Source organism: Zonotrichia albicollis, chromosome 5, assembly GCF_047830755.1.
Source record: "Zonotrichia albicollis isolate bZonAlb1 chromosome 5, bZonAlb1.hap1, whole genome shotgun sequence".
In the NCBI taxonomy this organism is placed as follows: Eukaryota; Metazoa; Chordata; class Aves; order Passeriformes; family Passerellidae; genus Zonotrichia; species Zonotrichia albicollis.
In genome coordinates, this window is record NC_133823.1 from 55,843,617 (window position 1) to 55,859,034 (window position 15,418).

The window sequence follows — 15,418 nt, forward strand, 5'->3', positions numbered from 1 at the left end:
GCTGTAACAAACCATTTAAAATGTTTTTCCCCATCCCTCTGGGTTTAATAGAAAAAAACCCAACAATAAAAAAGTGAATTCCAGATGACAGGGAACATTAGCATACAGGTACAAAAAGCCTGAAATTAGACTTGGCTTTACTGCTTTCTATACACTGAAATATACACTTAGTGCCAATGTCTACTACATAAAGCAGAATTCAAAATTAAAAGTATTATAACACAAAAACAAGCAATTAAGAGTGACTTGAAAGTCTGTCAAAAAGGGAAAATATGTTGAAAAAACAACAAACACCTGGAGTATAATCCAAAGAATATACACACAAATAGGAAAAAAACCCCTCTAGCAATAATTCTAAAGATAGAAAACATATGGACAGTATTTTGAACTTGTAATTTAATACCACAGCAAGAAAGGTCGTAGGGAGTTCCACCAGTTCCCAACATTTCAGCAACAAACATATAAAATTGAAAATCATTACACAGAACAACATTTTTTCTGTCTATACACTGCTGTTCAATAATTTTAAGACCAAGTTGCACAGGGCAACAAAACCAGAACTTCAAAAATTAAACTTGGCATGTCTGGCTAAAAAAAGAGCTATCTCTCATTGCTTACTAATTCAACCAAATGGAAACAGGTAAAGATGACAAACTGATTATCTCTACTTAAAAAAGACAAGGAATATTTTCTCTTAATGTCTTTCTGTAAAACAACAATTTTGGACATGTTAAATCAACATGTAGCAGGACAGAACCAGGAGCACAATGTCCCTACAAATACTGATCCTACTAGATAGAAAGTAAGTTCTTGGGACAACACAAACCTAGACTTCAGATAATCTCCTGACTTTTTAAACTAAATAATTGCCAAGGTAAAGATATTGAAGTGAGGAAAGTCATACTTATTTCTGACACTATTACTGAATGAAGTTTCCTAAAATATGAATATTGAATTAAAACAAAATTTTGCTGGATGCCTCAAGCAAATGTACAATGTGCTGTGCCCTAAGAATCACCTATGAAATAAAATAAACAAAGCCATGAGCTGATGAATTAGCATAAATCTGAAGCTCCCAACCCCATCAGTTTGAGAGATATTTACAGTGGCATTGTTTTCGGCTTTTAGATTTTGTAAATTGACATTGTCTGCATTATTTGGTTCCTGCTCATTGTGATGACCCATTGAGTAATTACACCTGGTGTAGTAACACCAGCTACAGAAACTTAAGAGTTTGGTAAGTTTTTGTTCACAATATTGTGAGGGTTTTAATAGATAAAATGGTGGCTTTGCTTTCCTTTCTATTTAAGCAGTCCTTGGTTCTTTGCTGAAAGGATGGAAAATATTAAAACCCACCACACAATATTGTTGCTTGCTTTTCCAAATGTGACTTACCTAAACCCTACATGCCGGCTCCAGGCTCCAGCAGAATTCCATGGTGAGTGCTGTCACCAGCGTAACGCACACTGGGGCTTCACAAGGAGCAGGAGCCGGTGGGGCTGAATCTACAAAAGAAAAGTGTCATTTAAGCCAAATGTGCTGAATGCTCCCCTTAGCCTGTCAGTTGGGAGCATTCAGCACATAATTTGAAGATTTTGCATTCCTCATATCTGTCCAGGACAATACTCCCTGGACTTGCCAACAGCCGAAAACATTAGGACATTGTAAACATCTCTGCTGCTAAGTGATTTACTAGACTGAAAAGATCTTCCTTATTTTGAAAACTTGGGAAAATATGTAAAGCATATTGCTTAAAAAAGAGCATATTAAGAATTCCTTAAAAAAATTGCTTGCATCAGTAGCAAAGACTTTTAATAAAAATCACCAAAGCAGTCTAAGCAAGCCAATATTCAAACTGTTGAAAGCTGACTATCCAAGGCTTTCAGTGGGTTACATTTTCTGCCAATACTGCTGCAACCTGTCATGGTAAAAAAGCCCCTTAAAAACACACACTCTGCTTGGCATGCTGGGTTTCATGAGACACCATGGAAATTAAATACTGTTCCCAAATTCAAAGTCTAACATAATTTTTCTAATAACCATGAGTAGTAAGAAACTTCCCCTTTTCCCTAAAAGAAACAATGCAGCACTTTTCTTAGTTAAACAACAATTTTGGTTCTGCCAAACATAGCAAAGTAATTCAATTCCTCATTCCAAACAGAATGTCACGTGGCTTCCAATTCACAGCAAACACTGCAGTATTGCTTCAAATTATGTGGTAAGCACATAAAGCTGAGAAAGTACAGCACTAAGTGATTTGTACTCTTGAAATAAAGAGAAAATACTATTTTAAGCACATGGATTTATTTAGTAAGTGATAATCTCTCAGCAATTATGAAGCTATATATGGATGAGTATTTCCCCACACAACTAAAATCTAGATAGTAACTCAGTGCCAATTTAATATTTGTACATATTTTCCAGCAAACATAAAATGAAAAGCAACAAAAACCCTTTGAGTAAACAACTGGGGTGGCTTGTATGATATTTATTTCACTTACTATAACAAAGTGTGTTCCTTATGCAATATTTTCATATTTTATTAGGAAAGAACAAATTTCTTCAGACAAAATATTCAGATTTTGCAGAATGTCACCTTGTTTCAGCAGTCTTCGAACAAGGGTACAACACATGTTCAAATAAGGATTAATACATCATTCAGGAATCCCAGATACCTAGCAGAATAACTTTTGTGTTCAAAGCTCTGATTGAGTCCCTGTAAGAGGTTGTATTCCTACATGTCCTATATTTGCAGGATGGAGATAAGATTGTGCCCATGAAAACATTATTTACTTTGTGAACCATTGATCATAGAAGCACATTTTAAAATTTTATGTTTTACATTAACAGAAAAACAGAATTTCTCTTTATTCTCTATATCTACCTCCCAAAACAGAATTTCCTTTACTACATTCATTCATTCACCTTAAAGGCTTGTGTCTGCTAGCCAGGACTGAGGTGATGCTGTAACATGTGTCCTTGCATACAATGAAAGCTATATTTCCATAATGATGAATTAAAACCCAAATTCCATGTATTCTATTATCTTCCTTCTCTCCTCTTTCTCAGGATCTTATCATTATTTCAAATCAACAGCTTCTACTTTTCTTGGTGAGCTCAAAACCTCATTCATTACCTGGCATTTCACAAGACACTTCTTTCATTTCCATTCCTCAAGTTTCTTGCTATGAAATTGATTAATAAGCTCCATAAATTAGGCATTATGAAACAGTATCTAAACCCTGATTTTTCACAAACCTGTTTCACTGCATCTGTGCTTATTATCTATGGGAAGATTTGTGAGAATACCAGATGTGCCACATTCTAAGTCAATACTGGAACACAAAATATTTTATAGTCTGACAAAAGCATGCTTCATATTCTGATGTCAACATCCTTACCTCAAGCATGTTATAGATGATGTAGAGCTTTATGACAGACTGTCCCCTTATCAGATGATACATCATAGAGTAGTCAACATAGTGCATCATGAAGTAGCAGATGACCAGTATCACTCCTTTGAGCATGTCACATACCTGAGCAGGTTGTAGCAAACGTCTGTCACTGAAATACAAAGGGCAGAAAGTTCCACTAAATGTCATATACCCACAAAATACAGATGCTACTAACACACTATGAATTTAAACAGCTGTTCATCATGGATATATTTTTATGTAGTTTATTATGCCTCCTCCCCTGCCCCTCACTTCACCACCACGACTGTGACCCACATTTATAGATCACACTCACAAACAGGATCACAGTCTCTTACTAGCTACATCCCTGTAATTAAACTATTATATTTGTTTAGAGCTTCCACTTTTCAATAACCTGTATGCATGCCCTTGGTTTCTAATTTAACTTCCCAGTTCCACACAATTCTATGATTTTGACTTCCTCAGGCACAGAAATTGTATTCACTATGATCAAAAAGATATGAAACAGTCATCTTCTATTTCAGTATAATGAACCAGGTGCTGAGGAATGGGTTGTAAATTCTGTATCTTCATTTAGCTCTAAACTCTCCAGCAGTAAATGCAAATAATTTGACATCAGAGCTGGAGGTTGATTGTGAAACAAATGCAGAAGTTTTCCATGAGTAACCCAGGAGGCTAAAGGAATCATTACACAATTCCTACCTAGCGAAACTACAGGAAGAAAATGGCTTTATCTCAATTGCTACAACAGTATACATAAGCATAGTGAAATAGCAAGGCCATATTCACGTGTCTATTTAGTTTGATATTAATAGGATGCAAAGAAGCTAAAAAGTCTATGAATTCCATCAAAAGGTTGATAATTAAATATAAAAATGGAGGAAATAATTTCTATTAAATATATGTATTTTTTAAAATACACTGAAATGCTTTTAAAGAAGCTAATGTTTCAAAGAAGTTGCAAGCAATTAGCAGAATTCAAGCCATTAATTTTCAGTTTCTGTATTCTTAAATCAGTAAGTCATCCAGACATTAGACAATGTTTCCATGAACTGATAACACATTTAAAAAAAAAATTAAGAGTTATCTTGTAAAGATGTATGCCATTTGTAAAAAACATCCAAACAGCTACTTATGACCTCTGGAGTAATTCTACAGACCCTGCAGAGAAGTCTAAAATCCCTGCTACCTCACACATTCTATTTAATCACACCTGGAGTGTTATAATTTGGGTTTCTTTGTTGTTTTCCATTCAAAAGAAATCACCCTGAAAACAACACTCATACATTATATCACTCCAGGAACCACACAATGACATTCCACAATGGGCAAACAGGTCCTTGCTCTTGCTGGAAGTACAAGCAAGAAAGTTTCCAGAACTCTCAGATTTACAGTATAGCACTTTGAACAGAGAGCAACTGCTCCTTTTATTATATAATTTTTACTGCATAAACTTTATTAAAAACAATTACATTCTAAATAAATGAATTCAACCTGGTCCAGCATACCAGAACTGCTTACATGGGCTTTCTCTCCCTAAGAGACATTTTCTTGCCTTCACAGGTGCTCCAGTAACAAACAATATTCACACCATATCTTATTTTAACTGCAAACACCAATCGAAAAAATTAAAGAAAACTGAATGTGTACCTTTTGCCCACTGCTTAAAAAGGCTATGATTGTCTTTGCAAGACACACAAAAAAATGTACCCTTCTCAACCTGTAAAATCACACTTTGAAAATTTACTGCCTTATTTAATGACATCTGACTTAAATGATTATAGTTATTAAAATATAACAGTATATATTGAAATATTTACAAGACTTAGACAAGCTCATGATTATGATTACTGTTCATAGGCTGAGTAACAGCATATTCCTTTTCCTTCGATCTACTTCCATTTTGGAAGTGCATTCAGTCATTTCTGTGCAAGCTTCTCAGCCAACACTCAAACCCTGAAATACAGATTGGAACACAGTCATAAAGGTACTATGCCATAACAGTAATACCAGGCCTTAGCACATGAAAAAGAGAATCAGAATTTATTACTCAGAATATCAGCATCTTCATTCTTCCAGCCAACAACTACCTCAATATTAGAGAAGTAGTGAATACATGGTAGAGAAAACCTGATGAACAAAAGAGACACCCACCTGAAAATTTCACTCAGAGTCTTTTAAAAGTTTTTTAAGGTACCAGTTTTGAAAATAGGATGGTCTCTTACTGAAATGCACTAGTGAGTAGAATCTGTTTATGAAGCTTCTGAAGGAGTCCAGAAAGATTGTCAAAGGAAAATGCTTTGATGACCACAAGTCAATACAGACTGAGAATATCACATCAAAGATTTTCTGGCTTACAAGTAACATCAAGGATGCTCAACCACCAGTCACAAGCTGCAGATGTTCTGTACTGATAACTCTAGCACTCTTCTGCTTGTGTTGATGCTCACCTGACTACACTCAAGTAAACAAAACTCAGGAGAAGCCAATGTAAATGCACACAGCAACCATGACAAGGCACTACAAATTCTAACTACATAAAACCAGGAGAACAACTGCTCTTCTAAAGGTGGTCTCAACTCTGAAAACTGTCACAGGAGACTAACTCTTTATCAAGTTGCATACCAACTTGCATACAGCATCCTATAAAAGATTTTGAGAATGCGCTGTGTACAGGAACAAACTTGATTATCATTGAAATTCAATTCAAAAGCTGCCCTAAAGAGTCAGATCAACTACTCTCGATTGCTGTGCTTTACAGGAATTAAACTTTGGTAGAACAGATCCCATTCAAATAATATTTTTATAGAATTTCAGAATCATTTAGCTTGGAAAAGATCTTTTAGATAATCGAGTTAACTGATCACTGCCAAGTCCATCACTAAACAGCAGTCTATCCATCTTTTAAGTCTATCCAAGGATGGTGATTCTACCATTGCCCTGAGCAGCAGCATGTTCCATTGCTTTACAATCATTTTGGTGAAGAAATTTTTCCCAATATCTGTTCTAAACCTCCCCTGGCAAAACTTGAAGTCCTCTTGTCCCCTTGTCTTAACTTAGATTTAGTATCTCACTAGTCTGTCTGTCTGACTAGGAAAAAACCCTGCAATAAACAATATTTTTTAAATATTTTAATTAAAAATACAATCTGTCAATGTTCTATTCAAAGTTCTAAATAACTTCTTGCACTTCTTATTCACACAGGAAGCAGAACCAACAGTAATTCTGTGACAACTTCAGAACAGTGTCCTGGTTTGGGCTGGGACACAGTGCCTGTTATTTTTAGCAGCTGGTTTTTGGATTTAGTGTAAGGATGCTGACAACACATTGAATGTTTTGGTTGTCACTAAGAAGTGTTTACCCTGGGTCAAGGATTTTTCAGTGTCATTTGCTCTACTAGTGAGGAGGTGCACAGAAGGCTGGCACAGAATGTAGCCAGGACAGGATGTCCTAAACTGGCCAAAGGGAAATTCCACACCACAGAGCATCACACCCAGTATATGAACTGGGACAGTTACACAGAATGGGGTCTATCACTGTTCAGGGACTGGCTGGGTACCAGGCAGTTGGTGGACAACTCTGTCACTTGTTTCTCTTAGGGTTTTGTTAGATTCTCTCCTTCTCCTTTCCATTACTATCATTATTATCATATTTAGTATTATTATCAGCATATTTTGTTTCAATTATTAAATTGTTCTTATCTCAACCCACGAGCTTTACCAAAACTTTCCAATTCCCTTCCCCATGGGTGGAAGACAGAAGGAGTGAGTGGCTGTGTGGTACTTAGTTGCCAGCTGGGACTAAACCACAACATCTTAGTCACAAAAATATCCTCACAGTTTCCTCAGTTTGATGACAGAAGAGCTGCCAGCATCCCTCTACTCAGTACAAGGGATTACTGCAAAGATTAACAACAGACGACTGCTTTCTACAAAGTAAGAAGAGTAAGAAGATCCTAGCATTTAAAAGATATTCCAGTTTTCTTTCACTGTACACTAGAAAAGACCCTTTCATGCTGCCTAAACAAGTAACCTACAGTGTACCACTAACATGTTTCCAATTGAGAGAGATTAACATGTCTCCTCCATAAATCCATAGAAGTATTTTTATTGTAGCAGAATCATCTTCCACTTTGGTTAATAGCATTTAAAAAAGGATTTTGAGGTGTGTTCCTGCATATAATAGAGAAAAGGGATAATTATTTCCTACAAAGACATGGAAATCAAGTAAATGGATTAAGTCTCATGATGTGTCACCTTTTGGTGAATACACAGAACTGACTGCAAAGCCTGCAGCAATGAAATGATGCAGTCAGTATTCAGTGAGAGCTGACCACTGCAGTTTTAGTGCACCATCAGGCACACAGTTCAATCTGTATTTATCACAAATCATTCCTCTCCTTTGCATTAAGCTATTTAACACACAGAAACAAACACAGGCTGAAGCGATTTCATGCCTGTCAGAGCATCCCAGCATTCTGCATTCATTTTTCTCAATATGTGTTTTTACTTATTGTCTCCAGTAACTACTCACTGCCAACACTGAAAAGTACTTTCAGGACATCTTAAGCACTAATTAATCAGACCTCATGATTAATATCACACACAAACTCCTACTGCTGCAGTCATGCACATCATGAGTACCACAGAATCTCACATAAACAAAATTAAAAGCTCACATTTGCCAAGCTATGACAACTACAAAAAAGCCAAAAAGCAAACAAGAAAAACATAGCATAGTGCTGGTAATTTCAATACCTCACTAGAAAGTAGGGACCCAAGTTTTAAGAATTAGACATTACTGAGCTGATGAGATAACTCAGAGTGTGATATTGTACAACTTTAGAAATCATTGAATGGAGATATGAGAAGCTGAAACAGCTTAGCTCACTTCCAAACACTTCACATTTTTACAGCTGTGCATGAAGTATGACAGAATACTGACAGGAAGATTTCAGATGAGAATTACATGTGGGTCTTTTTTCTCATGAGTGACAAAATGAGAACAATAATTAAAGAGCACTACAAAAATGCAACTTCAATCATTCTGGCAGCAAGGTAACAAAGCATTGGGCAGTAAAATTTTTCTCTAGAAAGCAGTTAGTCCTTTTCTTCAAAGCTACCCCAGGCACACAGTGATGCTGCACAACTGAGTTAAATATTAACACTTGCCTGGCTTTAGTGAACTCTGCTCTTGAAAGACGGTATCATGAGAGCCTGTGTCCAAGATGTAGTTCCTCTAATGTCCTACCAGATTCCAGAAATAATGTTACATGGTTTCAAAATTTAGCTGGATATAATTTACCTCACAATTTTCACACCTCAAACTAGTAAATAAAAGGATCCAGAGCATCTGGACTGTCCTTCATAAGCACCTTGTTATGATACATGATTTATATCTTCTCATCGAATTATTTTCTGGATTATTTGAGCAACTTGGTTTAGTGGAAGGTGTCCCTGCCCATGGCAGGGGGGTTGGAACTGGTGATCTTTAAGGTCCCTTCCAACACAAAACATTCAATGATTCTATGATTATTCCATTACTACTTCAAATATTTTTTTGCTTAGGTCATGCTCTCTAAGATGCACTTTACAGAATTTTACAAGTGGTTTCATTATGGTAAGTCTTAAGTTCTCACATTAGCTGTATAGGTTAGACTATCAAAGAATCAAACTTTAAAACTTGTTCAAACAGCCAAGTATCTTAAGAGTAAGACTTATCCATTCTATTATCCACTATGTTAAATCTTATATTGCTTTACTATTACTAATGCTGAATGCACCAAAATGTTTATACATGAGATGATCCTTCAATCTGCATGAATTCAGTGAAAATCCAAGCATTCCTTTACAGATAAACTCTCTTGCACTGTAATTTAACCAGCAAATTATGACAATACAGAAAAAAACCCACACAGAGATTTCACCATTCTACAGCATGTACTTAACAAGAATTTTAAACTCCTCAGCCTGTGGGTATATTTATCTTTACATCTACTAATTGACAGAAAAACTCCACCGAAACAAAGCCTTACTTCTAAAAACACTACAAACAAAGAAATCCATACTTTAGGGGATATACAAGCTTATTATTCATTTGACATAGTGACACTATGCAAGCCATACTACTATACCTCTCTATTCAGCATGCTTCTGTTTCAGCCCAGTCAGTTGTTAAAAGGCAGAAGCATGCCACACTCCACGCTTACCCCGCAGCACTTACAGCAGCTCAAACTGTGACAAAATTTCCACAATGCACTGACTGGCATCAACCAGGAGCTGAGCAAATCAGCGTTACAGAAAAACCCCACTTTTTACAACGCAATAAAAATCAAGGGTTAATACTCATGCTTCAAACTTTCCAATTTATGGTTTGTCAACCATGAGACAAATATAGAAAGTGTAAATCCAAGCCTTTTCTCTGTTTAGAAAATCACTGGATCCGTGTATGTCCCCTCCCTTTGGAAGGCTAAAAGCAAGAAAATTGCCTCATAAATATGTAGAATTACTTCCAGAATACTGGTATATTCTATAAAATTAAATTAAAATACTATCAAATTAAAATGTTACCAAATATACTGGCTACCCAAAACCATGGATAAGCTTTAGGAAAAACAGTAATTTTTTTCAAGATGACTTGTGACACTTGTAAAAAATCCCCTCTGTTACAAAATCAAGTCAAACTTATGTCACAATCTATGTAAAACACCAACCCAATGAAGAAAATTCTAGTGTGAAAACCAGTGCTCATCATAAGCAAACTCAAGTGAAAGTTTAAGGAACTAGTTGAACTAGTTATCCATCTGTAATTTTCAAGGTATTTCTATTTAACATCATACTCAAAATGCGATGATCCACATTTTATACAGCAGTAAGTCTTCTGTCTCCACCTAGTGGTGGAAAAGCATTAGGTTCCATCATCCACAGGGGCTGTGATTACACAGATGGTCACACTACTGATCCTTAAGGTTTGCTACTTTCTCTTTCATAAATTAAAGAAGCAAAGCAGCTCAAGGTTTTCAAAGCATTGGTATCTATCCCTCCAAACTTGTTTTTGTTCCAAAAGTTGTACAACTGAATTTACTCAGCATCAAGCAGAGCGTTATTAAAGATAAATCACAGTTTACCAATATTTATCTTCAATATGTTCAAAATCACAAGTAGCTAATGAACAAGATTACTTAAGCAAGTGATTTCCAAGAAAACCAAGACTGTGTGTTGGGTATTTTAATAAGATTTGCTTATTGAATTTAAAGTAGTTAAACCATTTGGAACATGAAATGCAACCTGGACAAAAATAAATTTTTCTTGCTGCATAAAAAAAGCTTAAAAGAAGTGTCACTACAGTTGCTTCTCGTATGCTTTTCAGCAACGAACACTACAAAATGAACAATGCTTTCACTACATTGTGTAATCTGCAGACAAGTACACTTGTCTGAGTACTTAGTTACTTTGGCATCCAACCCATATGCACTCTGAATACATTATTTTAAACTTAACTGCACACACTGTCACATGATGTCATATGATTCCTTTATTTTTATCTTACAGGCCTCCTGGGGCTCCTCAATTCTTCACTAGCCTCATTACATATGGTTTTCCAATAATCTTTTAGAGTCATTTGGGTTTTGATTGTTTTGTTAAGTTTTTTTTAAATCAACAGGCAGTCAATGTATTTTCTTGTTTATTGATACAATTCACTGCATTTTAATGGATTTCTTTAGTTTAGACTATTTAGTCTCATCCAAATAACTCATATTACTCTAAACAATTACTTCTAAGAAGTCAACACATACAAAATTTCCAATACTGATGTCATATATACAGTAATTTAAAGATATGAATACAGTGTCACTGCAAAAATGTTTTAGATGGATATTTTCATCTTAACAACATACACAAATATATATTTTAAAGTTTTTGTAAGAATAATAATGCTGACACTTAAAAAGTCCTTTTTATTTGGGTTTATTGTTGTGCTAATGCACTGAAGAAGACTTTTAGCATTTTACCAGTTTAAGAATGTATTTTACAGCAAACCTCTTCTAACTGTATTATTTATTCAATGCTAACATTTTCAAACAGGCAACTATACATAATATATTTCAGTTATTGATACTGTGGTCTAGTTAAAATTTTGCTTAGGTATCTTTTCTCTCTCCATTTTACATTGAAGATACTTGGACGGAAACTGAACAATGGGGTTTGTTTTATGTGTAGTTTTTACCAGACTCTCTATTCTTCAAGATATCCTTCATAAAAGAATTGTGGTGTCATAAATTTCTAATTTTACATGAAGCACTAACTAAAATTGTTACATTAACACATAAGGGTATATTTTCCTGTTAACATAATTAAAGATGCAATGGAAAATAAAATCCAAGCGAGGTTGTCTGAAGTGTTTACTTGCCCACATAAATACACACTAAAATTCTTTTAAATGGACTATGCAATCTATTGGAAATGTTTTCCTACAATTATGATCAAGTTTGGCTTCAGGAAAAAAGGCTATTTTGAGAAAATCTAATTTCCAGTTCGAGATTTTAAGAAGCGGTACACCATACACTATGCAGGACTTCACTGATGCACAATTGTGATTCTACAGAATTATATGAAAAATACATCCCAAATGTGGACTTTTAAGAAATTGAGAGCCAAGCTTGCCAAGATTATGTGGCATTGCATTTCTCAAACAATAAAAAGCCTCTACATGCACACAATACAGCACGAGACCATGCTAAGAATGAAACAAAACCAACCTTGCTGTTAGGCCCCGATGAAAGCTGCCTCAAAAAAAAAAAAAACAAAAAAAACAAAACGAGATTTCAAATAAGTGACAGCTAGAATAAGCTTTCATCAGGCTTTTATTTTTTAAATAACAGAATCAAATATAACTGAAGACAGTTAACAAACCTATACTAAAGTGCTGTATTTTATTATGCATAGAATTATCTAGGAGTCTAATACTAAGACACCTGGCAATGAACTTCCTGAACTCTCTAAGATTGAGGTTAAGCATTACAAAAAAAACCTGCTTTAAGTACAAACAAAAATATAGCTATGAACCTGACTGAAGCAGTACTTAGAAGAAACCTCAAAAAGGTTAAGGCACTATAAACTGAAGTACAGCAGGGGCTATAGTTTTTCCAAGACAGCCTTTTTTATACAGGGCCAAATTGGTTCACAGGCACTCTACTTTAAAACTAAGATTACATCATTGTGGAAATAAGTTAAGTTACACAAAAATACACCTACCACAAATTGCACTGAATCAATTTCATGTGTTTGTTATGAAAACTAAGTGTTGGCTCCTCCTTTGAGGTATGTTGGTTAATTTAGCTGTACTACTCATTTGTAACCAGGCTTTTTACTGATTACCTGTAGATGTGTGAATTTGGCTGACCTGACAGCACAGAAGGAAAAAGAAAATCAGGATTTACTCACCAAGGAGGAATCCCTGTGACACCACATTCCATCCTATAAAGGAAGTGAAAGTGCTCTTCCCTTCGGTCTGATTTACAAGAAAGAGAGAAAGAGAAGGTTGTAATGTTGCTACACTATGCACTGTTATGGAAAGGAGAAAGGAGCACTTGATCTGAGAGTATACTACAGAAAAAAATTGAATGTATCTTCCTTTTTTGGTTGGTAGAAAGCTGAACATTTCCGTGGGCAGATGCACAACTTCCTAAATGAACTTCAGGTGACAAAAGGAAGTTTATGGATTTCATAGTTAAGTTCCTCAAAGAGAAAAAAAGGCTTGGAAGTAAGTGTATAACAGAGCTTCAAAATTTTTTAGTAGCCTGATAATATGAACAAATAAATAATGTCCATAAGAAGAATGCCACTGTATTTGTTTGTTTTATTGTTCCAGATATGCCTCACTTCTATAGTTTCTTTCTTGCAATAATGCTGTTTTATTTATTTCTTACTGAAAAACATGAATCTGTAAATTCACAGGAGGCCAATGAGAATTTTAAGATGTACATGCAATATAGCTGAAGTTATTCATGTTATTGCTGACATGACCTTAAGTCACTTATTTTAGAGAGCAGAGTAAAAGAAAAATACTGAACAGGTATTTATAATCTACCTACATCTACTTCCACATGGAAAAATTCACAGAATATTCTTGAGTTGGAAGGGACCCACAAGGATCATTAAGTCCAACTCTTAAATGACTGGCCTGCACAGGGACTGAAATCACAACTGTGGTGTCACTGGCACCAGGCTCCAGTTCCTGATGGGATTCAGCTCTGGAGGTGCTGGAGCATGTGAGGGGTGGGTGGGTGCTGCTCACACAAAGCAGGGTCTCATTGGGCTTCCACTACCAAGGTGCCCTCATCCCTGGACCCACTCCTGCCACTGGGCGGGTGGGGAACCCCTGCAGATGAGGTGTGTGTGGGAGGTCTCTTGAAAAGGTTTTGTCAATCAATCCTTACATGGCAGAAAATACATAATCTCCTACTGTATTTTTTTGAGAAAACTACAATTTGGAGAAAAACCCCTCACTTACCCTCCCAAATCCTTTCTTGCTTTGTGGAGATGATGGAAAATGCCTTCAAACATAATTAAATTGGGAGTCTTATCAGAGTTTCACTAACGTGCAATTTTAGCTTTCATATCATGGTGCTTCACAAATAATACAGAAGAGATTTTCCACATTCCCACATTGCCCTTTATTGGCATGCAACATATTTTCAAGAAAAATTATAAGTTAGCTCTATGAAAGAGCTTCAAAAGAGGCAGTGATATTAATCTACCCAGAATCTCTGGGTCTGAGGTATTGATAAAAAAATTGTCTGAATTGTAAAATGAAACTTTCAACCTTGGCTAGAGTCAGTTTTAGGAACCTGTCACCAAGGACTCTAATTCAAACAGAACTCCACCAGGTCCACTGCTCTGTCTACCTTGGCACATACTTGGCTGGAACAATGAATCTTTTATGCTGTCAAAGAATGTTTTCATAAGGTGAGAATAGTCTAAAAGATTCAAAGAGAATAATTTAGGAAGGTTCTTGTCTCAAATACAGTAGAGCTGTTTTTTTCTAATTTCAAAAGATGTTATCTAATTTTGTAAAGTGCTTGTTAATTTTTTTAAAAGCACCCTGTCACTTATAGAGCACAGACTAATGAAATTGCACCTGCCAAAACTACCAAAAAACCATGCAATGATTCAGCCTTTGCCAGTTTGATCTCAATAATTAAACAAAGCATTTAGTTCACTCAATGACAGAATCTTGGATTCTTCTGACTGAAGTTCTTGAAGTTTTTAAAAAGATTGCTTTGTCAGCACCAATATAGCTCTGACAAAAACAGAGAACTAAATTTGCTCAAAAGGAAAGATCAAGGGATGAGGAAGGATGACAGAAGTCAAACAGTGCTTACACCGTCTAGGCAGAAAAAGTAAACTATTTTCTTTGAGATACATTACTCTTTGTTTCCTTTCAGAACTCCGTAGAATGAAATATTCCAACATGTGGAAGAGGCTATAAACCACTTCCCCAATATTTAAGCACTTTGCATAATATACCATAGACAGGAATTAGCCCATTTATATAGAATGTGGTTTCATTGTTAAAAAATAAAAAAAGGGTAATATAATCTTTCTCTACACTGAAAAGAGAAGGTAGAATTACGAGGAAATAAATAAGCTGAAGAGTAAAGTGGAAGGGAAACAGAACAGTCACTGCTCAATTACTCCACTGAGATGTTGAGAGAAAAGTCAGGATGAAGGGAGGAGCACTTTTATTTACTACACAGAATGGAATATGATGTGGCAGGTTCAAGTAACAACTAGTCAACATTTGTTTGATATTTGCAAGGAAGAACAAGCCAGAAGATAAACAGCCACCTGCTTTGTAAGTACCTTTTATAATTACAAATGTGCTTTACTTATTCAACTCTATTTTGTTACAAATACATAAAACTGTATTTCTTGAGCTGGAAGAAAATCACAAATATTTTTTGCCATAACAAATAAAAT

General features: G+C 35.5%; 1 protein-coding gene across 2 annotated transcripts in view; it reads right to left on the reverse strand.

The window, feature by feature from the left end:
• TAPT1 (transmembrane anterior posterior transformation 1) overlaps positions 1–15,418 on the reverse strand; it is a 49,356-nt gene that overhangs the window by 23,015 nt on the left and 10,923 nt on the right. The window contains exons 4-5 of one of the 2 annotated variants that reach the window (XM_005485010.2): positions 12,196–12,219; positions 3,402–3,564 (exon numbers count right to left, since the gene is read on the reverse strand). In XM_005485010.2, coding sequence (XP_005485067.2) covers positions 3,402–3,564; positions 12,196–12,219 — 187 coding nt within the window. The remainder of the gene's footprint in view (positions 1–3,401; positions 3,565–12,195; positions 12,220–15,418) is intronic. The other variant, XM_005485011.2, reaches the window with a different exon arrangement.